Source organism: Pipistrellus hanaki (genome assembly GCF_964339955.1).
Source record: "Pipistrellus hanaki genome assembly, chromosome: 2".
Lineage (NCBI taxonomy): Eukaryota > Metazoa > Chordata > Mammalia > Chiroptera > Vespertilionidae > Pipistrellus > Pipistrellus hanaki.
Window position 1 is genome coordinate 110,286,446 of NC_140504.1, and position 17,636 is coordinate 110,304,081.

The 17,636-nt window shown below is 44.2% G+C and overlaps 1 protein-coding gene across 2 annotated transcripts; it reads left to right on the forward strand.

The window, feature by feature from the left end:
* The first annotated feature begins 942 nt into the window (after window positions 1–942).
* On the forward strand, window positions 943–16,557 carry IRF4 (interferon regulatory factor 4). Of its 2 annotated transcripts, none has more exons than XM_084872266.1 (9): window positions 943–1,059; window positions 2,377–2,651; window positions 4,083–4,269; window positions 5,050–5,138; window positions 5,772–5,916; window positions 8,195–8,302; window positions 10,667–11,020; window positions 14,022–14,134; window positions 15,933–16,557. In XM_084872266.1, the coding sequence occupies exons 2-9, from the start codon at window positions 2,433–2,435 to the stop codon at window positions 16,074–16,076; spliced, it is 1,359 nt and encodes a 452-aa protein (XP_084728392.1). In that variant the 5' UTR covers window positions 943–1,059; window positions 2,377–2,432; the 3' UTR covers window positions 16,077–16,557. The 2 variants fall into 2 exon arrangements, with proteins under 2 accessions (XP_084728392.1, XP_084728393.1); XM_084872267.1 differs by having other exon boundaries at window positions 5,775–5,916.
* Window positions 16,558–17,636: the final 1,079 nt, after the last annotated feature.

Sequence of the window (17,636 nt, forward strand, 5' to 3'; positions counted from 1 at the left end):
TTAATTTCAATATTAAGAACATCTTGGAAAATTAAGTAAAATTGTTCCTATTCTGGACATTTATACTCTACTACTAAGTTGCTTTCTACCCCGCTGAGTTTAAAACTATCTCATTTAAAAATTTTATTTGTTGATTTGAGAGAGAGAGATTTGTTGTTCCACCTATTTATGCATTCATTGTAGATTCTTGTTTGTGCCAGGATGGACCTGCAACCTTAGGAATGACACTCTAACAACTGAGCAATCCAGCCAGGAAAACAAAGTCATTTTAAGGTGACCTGAAGTCCAAAAGCAAATAAGTACTTGGATACTTCAAGATCCCTCTCTCAACTCTCAGTAGCCATAATTAAAACTTTGGGGGCTATGCATTGTCTATCATTTCAAACATACAGATTGTATTTGAACCACAGTTTTTAGTTCAGAGGATCTGGGCCGGTTCCTTTTTTCTTTTAAATGAGTATGCCTGTCTCTAAACACCGCAGAGGGGCAGAGTTCTCAAATGCAGCAGCAGGGCCCCCACCCACCCTCAGTTCTTCATCACGGACAATTCCTCTGTCTTTGGTTACTCCGCAAGTGAAGTCCCCTTCGCACCAGATTCCCGCTCCTATACCCTCCCACCCCCCAACCCCCACTTCCCGCCCTAACCGCACTGCTGTTGTTTAGCTGTTATTAGTTATCGACTAGCCTCCTGCATGTCCTGGAGAAGCGAGGTCCCCTTTTCGCGCCTTGCACTTCGCAGGAAACACCGCCAGTGAGGGTCCTTGAGGCGAGCTCTCTGACTCCTTGGCCTGCGCGGGGCGGGGTCCGAGGGCTCCGGAGTCCCCAGCCAGGTCGCGGCCGTGCCTGGCTCGCTGACTCGGGGATCCCTCCCAGCCCTGCCGCCGGCTCACAGCGCCCCCTTCCCGCCCCAGAGGGAGCAATCGGCCCCGCCCCGCCCCAGGCTCCGCCCCCAGCGCGGCTTTTAAGCTCTTAAAGTTCCTCTTTCGCACCTCAAGACTCTTAGTTTCACCATTTGAACTTGGAACCCACTGCTGCCCTCGGCTCCGAGTCCGGGGCAAGGTAAGAATTGGGTCGGGCAGGAGCTCAGATATGAGGCTGGCGGGAGGAGAACCTGGAGGGAGGGGCCCGGGCTTCCCCGGACCATCCAGAGGACAGCGCTAGGGACCCCAGCTTCCCGGACCCGGGAGAAAGCACGCTCCCCGGGAGGGAGTCCTGATGCCCACCCGTGTGCGTCCGGCCCAAGGTTTTGTGCGGACTCTGCGGAGGGACCCCGGCCCACTGCCCGAGCGTCTCTTCTGGCTCTCCCTGCTCCCGTGCCCCCACTATTCTGTGGGTTACCCAGCGCGGGCCGGGGCGAGGTGCTGGCATGCGCTGGACCAAAGGGAGAAAGACTTTCAGGGCCTCAGAAGTGGTCGAGACGGGCGTCGAAGGCACAGGGCAGCAGGCTTTCCTGCGGGGGACAGTCCCTTACTTCTGAGGCTCCTTCTGCTCGTTTGCTCGTCAGGGACCCAAACTCACCGTGACCTCCGGCGCGTGTTTCCCTGGCTGGTGGTGAAGGAGGAGGAGCTCCAAATTTGGGCACCCGGGGCCTGCGCTCTGCTGCCTCAACCCTGGCCCTCCGCGGTCTCTCGCCTTCCCCACACCCGCCCTCCCCACCTCCGCCAGCCTCCCGGGCTGGGCTGACACTTCCCGGGCGCAGAGGGTATCTCCGGCTACTTGGCAGTGCTCCTCGCCAAGGGCCGGGTCACTGCTGTGTGTTGCCCCCGGGGCCCATTTGATCCTTGCTCTCTGGCGAGGGCTCAGGAGCATTCTCGGGACAGAGAGTACGGGTGCGGGAGAAGGCCAGGAGCGGGCTGCTGGGTGCTGAGCATCTGGAACTCCCCGGCGAAGGCTGGCCTTGTGCCTCATTGGCGAGTGGGGTTCACCCAGGGAGTGTGAAACGGGAATGGGCAAGAGTGGAAACTGACAATGAGGGAGGATACTAGCTTCAGGATGGGCAAAGAGGAGCGGGAACCTTTAGTGAGTGTGCAAATGGAGTGCAAAGAAGAGTGGCAGCTGGATTTGGGAGTGTGAGCAAAGGCTGGAGTGTGTGTAATGGGTTGTGGGGTGATTACAGGAGTGGAGTCTAAAAGGTGAGGTAGGAAGACAGACTCCGCGGAGGGCGCGCTCCTGAGGAGGCAGGACTGTGCTGGCCAAGGGGACCAGCCCAGGCAGCTGAGAGCGTGTCTTTTCTCGGAGACCTGTGATGACACCGACCTCATAGCGCGCCTTGCTGCCTCGGAGACCCTGGGCCTCGTGGTCACTGCGCAGTGGTTTGGGATCGGTCCTCTGAGCGCAGTGCTGCGGTGCTTAGGAAGATTCTCCTCTCGCCTGCAGCGCAGAGAGTACGGAGGCAGATCCCGGGCGAGAGCAGGACCCTCGGTGCGCTGGGCATGAACCTGGAGGGCGGAGGCAGCCGAGGCGGAGAGTTCGGCATGAGCTCTGTGAGCTGTGGCAACGGGAAACTCCGCCAGTGGCTGATCGACCAGATCGACAGCGGCAAGTACCCAGGGCTGGTGTGGGAGAACGAGGAGAAGAGCATCTTCCGCATCCCCTGGAAGCACGCGGGCAAGCAGGACTACAACCGCGAGGAGGACGCCGCCCTCTTCAAGGTTAAGCACGTGGGAGCCCAGGGTCCGGATGGGGGGAGGGCCCCAGAGAACCCGGGGTTCCTCGGTGAGGCCAGTCCCTGCGGGGTGCGCCCTGGCCCGCGGTTCAAAGAGGGAAAGGTAACCCATGGGGACCCCAGGAGAAGGGGTGGTCACAGCAGGGCGGGCGGCCGGCTGGGAGCAACAGGTGTGGATGGCCAAAGCCCTGGGAGAAGAGAAGTTTCACCTTTTCAGTGATTTCACAAATGCGAGGGCCGGTCCGATTCGATTCTGAACGTGTGGCTTGAGCAGCGCTCAGGGAGTCAGAAGGCTCCAGCGGCAGGGAAGTACCCTTACCAGGAGGCTCAGTCAGGGAGGCCTGCCTTCCCAGGACAGTAGCTTGAGTGTTCTTGGCTGCATTTTTGTGGGTTTCTCTCTTTCCATCGGAGCCGCTTTCTGTACTCCTGGGTCTTTTCTTGAATCCTCTAATCAACTTATGTTTCTCTCTGTCTCTCTGTCTTTGTGAGTGCCCATGGGTGTGCTGGTCAGTCTGTCTTCCCCCTCCCCCTCTTACCCCCCTCCACCCCCCTCTGGAACTGTTTACATGTTTCACTATGTTTTTGCTATTTGTCTCTCTCTGATTTTTTTTCCTTTTTCTTTGATTCACTCTCTCTGACTCGTACACTCTCTGGTTCCAGCTCTCTTTGGGACCCTCCATCCCTATTTCTTCCTTTCTATTGCTCTGCCTGTTTGTCAGGCTCCCTCTTTCCAAGTCTCTCTCTCTCTCTCTCTCTCTCTCTCTCTCTCTCTCTCTCTCTCTCTCTCTCTCTCTCTTTATTGTTCTCTAGGTTTCTGTCTTTGTCTCATCCTCTTGGGTTTCTATCTTTCTCTTTCTCCTCCTCTAAATATTTCTCTTCTTCCAGGATCCTCTCTGGGTTTCCCTCTTTCTGTGTATGTGTGTGTCCCTGTCAGGATTGTTTTCTCCTAGAGCAGTTACCCAGTGAGCTTTGAATTAGGGCCCAGCCCCACCACCTGTGGGCTGCATAGGTAAAGGGGACTTCCTCAGGGAATTTGCTCTCAGAATACCTCAAACTGGCTGACAGCTCACCACCAGCTCTGTCCCTAGTTCCAATCAAACCCACTGCAGAAACTGGGTGAGCAGGTCCTTTTCCAGGGATCCTCCACATCTTACCCACCTGTCACAAATACTTAGAGAATATTCCCACAACTTGTCTTGAACTCAGCAATGACTCAGACCCAGGTGACAGAGCTGCATGTGGAAGACCCCTGGTGTGTTTCTGGCTACATTTTGAGCAACATTTTGAGTAACTGTGAATTTGAAGCACAGAAGCATATTTTTTCCTCTAGAATTGCAATTTCCAGATTCTTTTTTTTAAAAAAAACAAAACAAAACAAAACCTTGTGTTTTAACTTTTCCCCTCTTCTTCCCACCAGGCTTGGGCGCTATTTAAAGGAAAATTCCGAGAAGGCATTGACAAGCCAGACCCTCCCACATGGAAGACACGTTTACGATGTGCTTTGAACAAGAGCAATGACTTCGAGGAACTGGTTGAGAGGAGCCAGCTGGACATCTCAGATCCCTACAAAGTATACAGGATTGTTCCAGAGGGAGCAAAAAAAGGTGGGACTTCCTCCATCTGGATCACAGGATATTGGCAATCTGATATTAGCACCTTAATTTCATTCTGAAGCTCACTTTTCTATTTTTGTTTTCAATAGCTTGCCTACCACCTGCCCCATGGTCAAGCCCAGCCTGCTCATTGTCTGAGTTCTCTGGGTCACTAATTGAAGTCCTCTGGTTTTAGTGTAGGGATACTCTCTCACACTCCACGTCTATACCTGAGGGTGTGCACCTGTGTATTTTCCAATTAGGTCTATTAAGTTATGGGCCAAATTTCCAAACAAGAAAATGGAGAACTTGTTCAAAGCTTTGCTTATTAGTTTTTCATGATTAACCCTTCATAGAGAGAATCATTCATACATTCATATATTGTCACTATTTATATTAATAAAAATGTCAACTTATAGGGTGCACTATGTGCAGCTGGGCTTCTTATTCAAATTCAGACTCCCCCTTTTTAACCCTCTGACAGTGTGTCAGAGTAAAGCCCGGGAATCTGCATTGTAACACACCATACAGGTGACCTTCTTTGGAGCACGTTTTGCTGATGGGGCCCTTTCTGTCACCAGGTGCCTTCCACACAGCAGGACCTTGCAGGAATCAGTTTAATGGAATGGTCAAACAATGGCCCAAGGGAATTGCTGGAAAATGTCTAATTTGTCAACAGCGTTGCACATTCTAGGAATTAAATCCTCAGATATCTTTTCTAAGATTTGATGTTTAGTTATGTCAGTTCCCTTTTTTTACATTGTGCCATTTCCCTTTTGCAAAAACATACAGGAGCCAAGCAGATTACCCTAGAAGACTCACAGATGACCATGAGCCACCCTTATACCATGCCGACTCCTTACACCTCACTCCCAGCTCAGGTACTGTGGAGGTGCAGGGCTTCTGGAATGGAAGGCTGGGGAAAACACACAGACAAAAACAGCATAAGCTTGTTTCTGTTATCAGTCAAACAGCTAACCAAAATCCCTGGGCATTGAATGAATGCCTTTCTTTCCACAGGGAGCTCTCAGGGTTGGTTGGGATGAGGGGTGAGCTGCATGTGCCTGCCTATTGGTGTACTACTGATTCTGAAATCTTCTGGGAAACAGACCTATTGTGGAAGTTGACGATTTTGGAAGTAGTACTTTATATCATGTGAAACCACGGGGCAGCTGATCTCTTTAGACATTTCTGATGTGAATTACAGCTCTGTGGGGAAGAGATGGCAAATTTCCTTACGGGAATTTTGGTGCTAGGTTTAACCATATGATAGAGCTTTACATATGTCATTCCTTACTCACTGTCTCCATTGTGCTACCTTGATTTTTTTTATGATAGTTTTTACCTAGTGTGATGAGCCATTCACTCCATTTTTTTCAGATGAAAAAAAATGATTTGGCTGTCAGCCAGAGAAAAGATTGCCTGAGCAGTTTGGGGGGCTATGAAAGAATCTGCTTCCCTCTCCAATGCCCAGGAACTGTTCTTTGCTGATCTGGTTGCTTTTATCTCTTTAGCAGGTCCATAACTACATGATGCCACCTCATGACAGAAGCTGGAGGGAATACGTCCCTGACCAGCCCCACCCTGACATCCCTTATCAATGTCCTGTGACCTTTGGACCCCGAAGTCACCACTGGCAAGGCCCAGCTTGTGAAAATGGTGAGGACTGTGCTGGGGCAGGTTGCTGAGGCTGCCACTGACCCAGCAGAGTGCACCTGGTGAACGGGCCCTGGTCTCTCCTACTCTGTCCTCTGGGCAGACCACAACTCTCTCCCCTTATCCGATCTGCTGGGAAAGACGTCACACAGTGAATGAGGGCGTTCTCTCTCCTATGGGATGGTAAGGTCCTAGGAGGAAGGATGCCAAATGTTATAGATGCCTGGCCTACTGTGTGCCAGGATCTATACTTACAACTACCTTATGTGAGATCTTATTTAAACATCATGGAGATAACTTCAGGTAGCTAAAAACTGCTCCATTTTTTTATAGAGGCAAGCTCACAGAATGTACTCTATGAAAGTGAAGGGCTGGGATTCAGTTTCAGATGTCAAACTGATCAGCTATGTTTTTAAAATTACCTGTTCAAAAGGTTAATATTTTTTACCCTTGCTAAATTATCTTAAGCTTTACTTTTAATCTTTAGGGAAAAAGTAAGAGAGAGTAGATTTTAGCAGCCTTCCCTCCTGAATTATTCCTTAATATTGACCAACGGCCACAAAATTTTGCTAGTATGTTTCTGTCTACACATCCATAAAATGGATTTATTCCAGCTCTACCCAGTCCCTTTCTCCACAGGGGCATCAGGAGATTATTGAGCTAGTATATTTCTCTTAAGCAATGTTGTACCCATTGTAGTTGTTCTTGGGATTAGAGGTGATAATATAAAGGGAATAAATAAATAACATAAACAATCTTCACAGGGTGTGTAGTGCTGGTTTTGGATCCCAAAGGACTTTACTCATTCTAGATGAGCTGCGGTCCCATGCCTGTAGGGTCCCTAGACATCAAGATGAGTTCTCTCAGCAGAAGCACTAGTTAGTTAGGTGAAGAGAAAATTTCATGTGGTATATTCAATACAGCAAACACAAGCTTTCAGAACTTTAAAAAATTATTGGTTGATTTGAGAGAGAGAAAGGAAATGGGGAGACAGACAAAAAGAGAGTGAGAGAGAGAAACATTGATTTTGTTTTTCCATTTATATACATATTCATTGCCTGATTCTTGTATGTGCTCTGACCAGAAATGGAACCCACAACCTTGGTGTATTGGGATGATACTCTAATCAACTAAGCTATCTGGCCAGCACCAGGCTTTTAGGACTTTTGAGTTAATTATTTAAATAGAAATCTTGAGATGGATCAGCAGACATTCTTTTGTATATTCTGGAAAGACTTGGTCAGTCCCCATCTTTCTAGTCTGTTCAAACCTCTTGGCATATGGCATTGAAGAAACTAAGATCTGTATTTAGTAGTATGTTTACAGAAGAACTCAGAATTCCATTTTATTAGCTTTCAATAACGACTTCAGCAAGGGTTGGTTTTCTAGATCATAGTGGATGATTAGCTAACATTAAACTGGTCTCTGGAATTCAGACCTATGTCCAGTGCATTGGGCTCTGTTGAATTAATAACTTCAATAAGCAGACAATGCCCAGAGCTATGCAGAAAGGCAGGGTAGGCAGGCATAGTTTGAAGCATTTGTTGACCTTAAATGAAGTGCACTTCTAACGGGGCTCTTTGGCGTGAGAACTCGTGTAGACCTGAGCTCACAGTTCTGCTGTTAACTTGCTGTGTGAACCGGGCTAAATCAGTTCATCTCTCTGAGTCTTAGTTTCCCTGTTTATCAGTTATGGAGTGATGTGGTCAAAGGGTACAAACTCCCAATTATAAGATGAGTAAGTTGTGGGGACCTAGTGTACAGCATGGTGACTATTTAGCAATGCTGTATGATACTGAAAGTTGCTAAAAGAGCAGATCTTAAATGTTCTCTCATCACACACACACACACACACACACACACACACACACACACGTAATGGTAATTATGTGTGCTGAAGAAAGTGTTAATTAACAGAAAGAAAGGAAGAGAGAAAGAAAGAAGATAAGAAGGAAGGAAGAAAAAGGAAAGAAAAGAAAAGGTAAAAAAAAAAAAAAAAAAAAAAAAGAGGAGAGGAGAGGAGAAAGAAGAAAATTACTGTGGGAGAGTTCCAAATTTCCTTCCAAAGTTGTTAAAGGCTCCTTTCTCCTTTGACTTTGGTTTTTCCCATTGGACTTCAGCTTGTCTTTGCCTTTTGGGAGAGCCAGTGGTAAGCTCCAAAGGGCCCTGAGGCCCTTCCCTCCCAGAATGAGTGCACCCCCACCAGGGGCTAATAGCCACACCTCAGGAGTGGAGGCTTTCCTATTTGTGTACAAACTCTGACTTTTATTTGCAAATACAGGTTGCCAAGTAACAGGAACCTTTTATGCTTGTGCCCCGCCTGAGTCCCAGGCCCCTGGAATCCCCATAGAGCCAAGCATAAGGTCTGCCGAAGCCTTGGCCCTCTCAGGTGAGTGTGGCTTATGGTCTGGAGGCACCCAACGGAGGCTGGTGCCTGCGGTGCTCACCTCACTTTTGGGTAGATTTGATGGGGTGGTTGGTGAACACAACCCGTGGACCCTCACTTTCCTCCAGCTGGAGCCCGGATATGTGTGGGCACCGCTGACTCCCCACCTGTGAATGAAGAACAACAGTAGAAAAGTTAGCACCCAGAGCCAGCTTAGGATTCTGATGCAATTTTACATGCTGGATGAGTCATTTTACATTCTCCATTAGCATCTATCTGAATTTCCTAGAATATGCAAACACACTAGTTTCCTTTACCTTGTCCCTCTTCAGCTAACAGCCTCACAATGTAGTCTATCCTCTAGGAGAAAAGCAAGAGGACTTCTCATCTTGAAAAGCTGATCATCCTTCCAGGTTTAGCTACAAACAGTGTTCATATCAGCTTCTCAGGGATGCTAGGTCTGGCTGCCTTGCCTTCATCACAATTGCATTCATATTGAGATGTGTCTTGCAGAAAATATGGCTTAGATCTGGCTTCATTTCTAAGAGTCCTGGCACCTTGGAGATCCCACCTGTTTAAGGAAGGGACCTCAAGGTGTACTAACTGCATGTGGTGTATGCATATTTACTTTTTAGGTAATGTGTTGCATTGTTTTAAAATGAGATTTGTTTTTTATATTAAAAATGAAAAGTTTAGGTTTTTAGATTCTCCTGTGCTCCCCCTCCTGCTTCTTTAAAAATCAGTGACAGAATCAGTTAAATTCTCTAGGTTTTAGGGAGATGGGTTGTGGGCACCTTTCTCTGTACAAGGAAGCTGGAATTTTTGTGGTTTCATCCTTTTTGGTTCCAAAGTTCTGAATGAGGCTGCTGCCTTCTTCCTAGATGTTCCTGAATGTTGGAGGAAGGAGATTTTCCAAGCAGAAAGGCTTGTGTTTGTTTTTAGAAATTTTCAAAAGTTTTCTTAAGCACATACAACTTGTGTGAATGCCTAAAGAGTAGGAAATAACAGCTATTTGCATCACTGTGACCTTGTGATTTTTGGTGACATATAATGAAATGAAACCTATCCTGCAAGTCACCTCTAATGGCCAACACCCACTCTCCTCAGAGTATGTTCTCCCAGCTCACTCTCCACCAATGTTTATAACAGCAGAAATTAAGTGGAGAATTGAGACAGTATGTGTGTTAAGACTCAAAACCTAACATTGAGGAATAGAAAGGTTTTGTGGGTTTCTGTTTTTGGAATACATAAGTCAGATTAATTAGTTGAATGCATTAATTAGACAACTGCAATTATCATTCCTTTTTAAACCCATACATTTACACAAGGGTAGCAGGTGCCTAACCACAAGTCCTCGTGCTTCACTAAGCGACCCTTTGCCATCCTAGGTTGGTCCTTTCAATCTGTGGGTCATAAGTCAAAGAAGGTTCTGGAATCAACAAAATTTTATAACTGAGTTCATCTTGTTTAATGTTTTAGAAAGCACCATTGTAGAATTATTTTCAAACTTTAACATGTAGCCTAGTGGGATTTTAGCAGACTTTACTCTGAGAATACTTGTCTTATTGAATCCTTTCTTTCCACATGAATTAATTATATTATACAAGTAGTATATATGCTGTGGGGGAAAAAAGTAATTTAAAAATCAAAAAAATAAAAATCAAAAATACACATCACATTCCCACCACTCAGAAATCACCACTGTTAACTTAGTGTTTAGTCTTCCTGAAACTTCAATATGTGTGCGTGTGGTGTGTGTTAACCTAATGGCATCATAGTGACATTTTAGGGTAGTTTCAGATGTGTGGATATATTTGCTTCCCCACCTAAATATCATTATACTCTTTTTGCTAATAGAAATTATATTTGGATTTTATTTTCTCCAAAATCAAAACTGATTGTCATGCCTAAAGATGAATTTTTGTTCAGTGGTACATGGCTTAGTGTTTTAGACATCACCATTACCTCATCACACACACACACACACAGACAGAGAGAGAGGAAGCTCTTTACTGTGGTGTTCTCTAAAAATAGTCAAACCTATTTTTTTCTAGAATTAATGAAAGATATGCTTCCCCAAACCCCCCAAAACCATGGTCACATAAATGGGGAAAATGCAGAATTAGATAATATCCAGTTGAGTTGTGAGCCTTTCCTATCATCTCACTGTCTGTGAATCTCCAGGAGTTAGAAAAAGGCATGCAGATCCCAGACTTCTTAGACACTGAAACGCTTTACTTTCTATGGAGCATCTTGGGGCAGCAGTGTCCCACCAAATACTGTACTTTGTGTGGTAGTTTGATGTCATAAGAGGTGGGCAATGCTCTTGGTCCCTTAGGACTGACCCCAAGTGTTCTGTTTTTGCAGACTGCCGACTCCACATCTGCTTGTATTACCGGGAAGTCCTGGTAAAAGAGTTGACCACGGCCAGCCCTGAAGGCTGTCGGATCTCCCACGGGCACACCTATGATGTCAGTAACCTGGACCAAGTCCTCTTCCCCTACCCAGAGGACAATGGTCAGAGGAAAAACATCGAGAAACTGCTGAGCCACCTGGAAAGAGGTGTGGTCCTCTGGATGGCCCCTGACGGGCTCTATGCCAAAAGACTATGCCAGAGTAGGATCTACTGGGACGGGCCCTTGGCATTGTGCAGTGACCGGCCCAACAAACTGGAAAGAGAGCAGACCTGCAAGCTGTTTGACACACAACAGTTTTTATCAGGTAATGCACCTCATTATCGGTTAGAATGGAGTGCCTCACACCCGTGAGCCTACAGAGAAAGAATAAGGTGGTGCTGGCTGTCTGCCACAGAGGTCAAAAACAGCAGGTCACTCACCCAGACAGAGGTCTCCTTCTGTTAATCCTGATCCCAGAATAGGTTTCTTGTTTGGTTCACACCTCACCTCTCCTTTTACCACCAGCTCCTCTCCATCAACAGAAAGAAGGGTGTGAAGAGGAGGGGGATTGTTCATGGGTGTGTGGTCCAGGCTTATGGTTTGAAATTCTGGAATTCAACAAATAGTCACCTAGTAACAAGGTTCTTGGCTTATTGGCAGTATGATCTGAACAGGCACATCTATGGATGTCTCAGCTCTTTTAAGGTCGTAGGGAAATGTAACTGAGAAGTATATTGGTGATATTCTTGGTTATCAGGTGTGTCACCTTGTGTAGATGGGACCAAGGATAGAATGCTGAACTGATTTTGAAGGGAAATTATAAGAAGGCTTTGAGCTTCTTCTACATATGTGTGTCTTAAAACATATTTTCCAGAACGAGTAAGTTTTGATTTCATGACAAATTAGCCCTGGGCTGGCTTTTATGAAACTGCCGGCTAAGCTATTGCCAAAGTTTCAACCTAAGTGTTCATGTGGCCATCTATATGGACACTGCCCTTTGGGAGGGAGAAAGCTGCTGTAACCTGCACTAATTGCCAGTTCTTTCTCTTCCTGACCCTAACCTGTTCTTTTAAAACTGCCCCCTTCAGAAACACCTGTGTCTTGAGGTTTTCTTGTGCCCTTCTTTCCCTGAACGTCCCTCTTAAGTGAGTCCATTTGCAATAAAAATGCTCTGGCACATTAACCTTTGCTCAGCTTTTTGGGTTTAACTTGCCCAAATTGCATAGGCTCATTCAAATTCTCTTTCAGTGCTGAAACAAATATTTCCCTAGATGACTAATGCTGCCACAGAGCTGTGACAGGAAGAGGGAGCACTGTGTCAGGTTCCCTAAGGCAGCACCTCAGGTGACAAAGCCACCTGCGTCTGAACACCCCTTCCTAACCAAGCTGCAGGATTGTGAGGCTTCTCTCTGTCCTGAGCCCAGGGGTGATCAGGGTGGGGCCCTGAGAGTGGGGTCTGAATGTACCCACTGGGATTGGAACTCCTCCAAGACTGTGGATCCTGGTCTCTTTGGATTCAGAAGCTACCACAGGGCTAGGCTTTCGTTAAGGCACCCAGGAAAATGGTTTTTGCTTCTCTGAGTTTCTCTTAAGAGGCACCTTTTAGGAGGTAGAGGCCTCTCATTCTAACGAGACAGTAAATTCCTTTGAGTGACAGTGAACTGAGAGGTGCATGCAGTCAAGAAGTGGCAGGCATGACATGCCAGCTGTCAGCATCCTCAGCTGCAAATTCATTTGCCTAGAATTTAGTGTTTATCTGTGAGCAAGAATTACTCTGGTATTTTCCCTTCTTCTGTAACACAGAGCTGTGCTTTCTGTCCACAGCAAGCAAGCTCTTATCTGGAAGTGTTCACTGAGGTGCAGGGAGGAGCCTGTAGTCACAAGCCGAGTAGACCAGCTTTTGCACAATCACAGGGCGCCTTCAGGGTATTAGGCAAAAGAGGCAGGACTTCTTCAGATAACTGTACTAACGCGCCATCCTAATGAGCTTGTGGAGGTGTAGTCTCAAGCATCCATGGTGTAAATGCCTTTTATACATCTTAAGTTGGTGAGGTTTCATTTGAAGTCTGGAAGAAAAAAAACAAGCAGGAAGTCAGTCTAGTGAGTTAGCTAGAAACTCCTCTTCAGTTGAAGAGAGCAGTGGAAATCTTTACTATCTACCCATTCAGGATTTGCAGGCTGCCAGGGACAGCCCCAGAGGCACCGCCAAGGGTGTGGATCTGATAAAGATGCAACTGTGCTGTTCTACAGAAGTCATGGCAGAGACTGCCAGTGCCCTTCTTTGGCAGAAGTGACATTTGAGTCTAGCGGAAAGAACAGGCACAACTAGAGGCATGAGAGTTCCCTTGAATGTGGGTGAGGGGACATGGCTCAACGTCGGGTGCTGAACACATCTTTCCAACAGTGTTCGCTTCTCCATTTTGCATCCTTAGGGTAGGTGTGGTGGCTTCCACTGAAGTTGGGCCCCTAGTCTTCATGGCTACCCTTTCAATCTCAGGCCATGTCTGTCCCAGAAGGCAGGCAAAAAGTTTGCTGACGTCACACAGTTTGGGCCTGGTGCCAAGTGGAATGCCACTGCCCAGAACTGGGCTCAGTCTCCAGGATGGTGACAGACCTTGTCTGTGGTGCCCAAGTCACACAGAGTCCTGGCTTGACAATGGATTGTATCAGCAGCTTTGAGAGGAGGTTTTTAAGTAATCCGGGACAAGTCATAAAATTTTAATTGTTCTAAAAGAAAACTTATTCTTTGTATAAATTATTCTTTTGCCTCTACATGGCTATATTTCTCTTCCTTTTTCTTCTCCTTCACTCCTTTCTGCTATCTTTTGCATCTTCGTGGGTTCTGTACTGCAAAGCAAGGTTCTTAACCTCTAATCCTTATTCCCCTGAAGTGAGACCTGCACCCTCTGAGGAAAGCACAAATAGGAACAGATACATGCAATTTTGCATGTGGGCTAAAATTCCCTCTTAGAGAAGTAAAGAGTACTCATTCTTGTTTTAGTCTTAAGAGATCAACCCAAGGACTTGTATGCATGCATATATGCATAACCAATGGGCACAGAACTCTGGGGAGGGAGGGCATACATGGGAGGAGGGTGGTAATGGTAAGATATAATATAATTATAAAATATAAAAAAGGTACACATATAATACCTTAATAAAAAGAAGAAGAAGAAGAAGAAGAAGAAGAAGAAGAAGAAGAAGAAGAAGAAGAAAAAAGAATCAACGCGGAGTTTTTGCTGCCTGGTTTAACCTTGTGTGCTCAATGATGAGGGTTTCTAAGCATGTTTTTGTTTTGTTTTGTTTTTCTTATGGGCTTTCTTCAGAACTGCAAGCATTTGCTCACCATGGCCGTCCGCTGCCAAGATTCCAGGTAACTTTATGCTTCGGGGAAGAGTTTCCGGATCCCCAGAGACAAAGGAAACTTATTACTGCTCACGTGAGTATTTAGTCACATCTAAATGATTGTCTCCCTATTTTTCACTAAGGACAGGGGTCTATTTAGAGAAGTATCATAAAGATAGGGAGGGAAGGCTGTAACCCAATGCACGTGCAGGGAGAGCAGCCCTGATACTGCATCCTGTTCCCAGTCCTAGAAATCTGCTCCTCAGAAAGGGAGCTAACTTCCAACCATTTCATTTGTCCCTTTTTTATTTTTCAAGAAAATTGTCATAGTTCCATTTTATAAGGATTTAAGAGAATTGATGCTAAAAGTTGCCCTTTAAAATTCTTCAGTTTAATATTGCAATCAAAAGGCTGTGTGATTTTCATTTAATGGAGTTTTCCCCAAATGTGTATTTTGTATCTTCTTCAAATGTTTCCCAAATCGTTTGATTTCTGGATTTTTGTTTTTAAAAAATTATAATTATTGGAAACAAGAGCCAAGTATTATTTGGAGGAATGCAGGGAGATCAGACCATTGTACATCCTGAGGCCGAATTTAAGATGGGTTCCACTGTGGCAAGTAAACGCCTGTTTTCATAAAAAGAAAGAAAAAGAGGTTTATATTGATAACATTAAGATTAATTTGCCACAAAAAAGAGTTTTGAATACCTAGGACTTTTATATTTAAAAATTTTGCATTGCTACATACCTTCAAGAGTTATTAATGGGCCCAAATAATGAGCAGTGAAGGTAAAAATTATACCACATAATATAAAAATTCAGGTCATATTTTAGTTCTGATAATGTTTCTTATTGAAAACTGAAATAAAACACTATCTAATCTTAAACATACAGTCCCCCTTCTTGATTGTAAAATGAAAAACCAAACAACCAATAAACAAAAATGTAATCCTATGGGCTTCAGATGTTTCTCACAAATCCTCGCCAATGATTGGTATAATTTCTGATATAATCTTGTTAACAACTGGGATAGTTAAATGATGAACTAACCTGGGCATTGGTAAATAATATTTAAGAACTTGGTGACAAAACTCCTACATCGATCTGACTTTAAGGGTTTTGGATGCGAAGACCCTTGAAATCACGTTGTACCCTGCGGCGCTGCAAAGGAGACGGGTTTGGGGGAGAGGTGCCCAGGAGTTCCTGTTCCTCTTATTATGGATTTAATTTATTTTGAGTTCTTCATATGAGTATGCTTAAGTTGCTGTTTATCAAATAACATAAAGGCTCAATTTAATAGCAGCACTGACTGAAAGTACTTGGTGTTTTTATATGCTGTAAATCTAGAAAAAGCTGAAAATTAAATTTTAATATTGAATGCAATCACATTAATAGACAAATTAGATTAATTTGGGAACAAGTAAATGTTCCCACAATAGCAGTTTTGTTGATGATTTTGCTTCTTTTTTTCTCTTTAGTTAAGAAACACAGATGGTCTAGGTCATCCTGGAATTGTAAGACTGTTCAGGATGATCCTCTTCATCCTTGTCATAGTGCCCTAAATTCACTAAATATGACCTCAAATTTCCTTTTTATTTGTTGCAGTTTTGGTTAAATGTAAATTTTTAATGACAGGTTATTTTAAAGTATCATCTTTACTTTCAATTGAAACCCAGAATTAAGTAGATTCTGTTTAGAGTTGATGTATGGAAAGATGCCCAAAAATTAGTTCTTCAGAAGGCCCTAAGTATAAAAATTTTTATGTGTTATAGCACCTAACTTTGGACTTAACTTTATTACACCCTTACATATATTGAGTTATTTAATGGTAAGCCAGTTACAAGATGTTAAAAAGAATATCTTAGTAACGTCTTCTTCAAACCTTTTTAAAGGTTGAACCTCTACTGGCCAGACAGCTCTATTATTTCGCTCAGCAAAACAGTGGACACTTCCTAAGGGGCTATGATTTACCTGAACACATGAGCAGTCCAGAGGATTATCACAGATCCATTCGCCACTCCTCCATTCAAGAATGAGAAACGTCCAGTGATTCTGCTTCATTGTAAATATCTGACTATGACACCACAGCTGATTGAACCCTCTTCATTTTTGTTGTTGTTGTTGTTGTTGTTGTGTTTTGACGACACTTGAGAAGAATCTCAGCAGGAATATGTGTAGAAAATCAGCTCCATCTGATTGACAGACAAGCTTATTCCAAATGAACGGATGGTGGTCTTAATGGTCTCCTGTAGATTGCCAACATTGGTGATAACTGTGAAATTAACCAAAGGGTGTGTTTACATTCACTGAAATGCTATATTTTATTTGATGTGGATTATTTCTTGAAGACTGAGAAAACTTGTGTTTCAGTGTTGACCACTAATAGAGTGATCAAAGCACTTAAGTGTTGTATTATTTCTCAGGGAAGTAAAATCTGAATTTGAGGCTACTCTGCTCACAAAAGAAACAAATTAATACATGTAGGAGGTATTCCTGCTGTAGAAAATGCTTGCTTATAAAAAAAAAAAAAAAAAAAAAAAAAGGAGTCTTTGACTGAGGTTGGGCCACAGTGCCTCCAGCTTTTGGGTGGCCCATCTCCCCAGCTGGCCTGGGTCTCACCCCAGGGTAGCCCCCAACCCCTGCTGTTCACTCCCTGTTTGCTTCCCTCTCAGGTGCCCCGAAAGCCAGTTGGTAGAATATGTTGCTATCTTCTTGAGCCAAAAAGCATTAGGGCTACCCTTGAGTGGTACTTTTTTTAAAATTCATATAAAATTGCTACATAACATTATATATGTTTTAGGTGTACAGCATTCTAATTTGACATCTGTATGCACTACAAAGTGAGTGACCATCCCGAAAAGTCTAGTTATCATGTTTCACCACAAAATTGAAACCCTTCATCCAATTCACGCCTTGGTCCCAACCCTTTCCTCTCTGGTAACCACCAATCTGTTCTCTGTCTATGAGTTTGTTTTTATTTGGTTGTTTTGTTTTAATATTCCACACATAAATGAAATGATATGGTATTTGTCATTCTCCATCTGACATATTTCATTTAGCATAATACCCTTAAGGTCCATCCATTGTTATAGTGCATGGCAAAATTTTAGTCTTTATCTTTTTTATGCCTAAATAATATTCATATATATATATATATATATATATATATATATATATATATATATATCACATCTACTTTATCAATTTATACACTGATGGATACTTAGATTGTTTCCATGTCTTGGCTGTTGTAAATAACACTGCAGTGAACATAGGGAGATCATGTTTTTTTAAATTAGTGTTTTTGTATTTTTCAGATATATACCCAGAAGCAGAATTGCTGGGATATATGGTAGCTCTATTCTTAATTTTTTGAGGAATCGCCATACTACTTTCCGTAGTGGCTTCACCAACTTACATTCCCACCAAAAGTGTATAAGGCTTCCCTTTTCTCCAAATTCTCTGTGGCATTTTTTTATGGTCTTATTGATAATAGCCATTCCAACAGAAGTGAGGTGATATCTCATTGTAATTTTGTTTTGTATTTCCCTAATAATTAATGATGAACACCTTTTCATGTGCCTGTTGGTCATCTG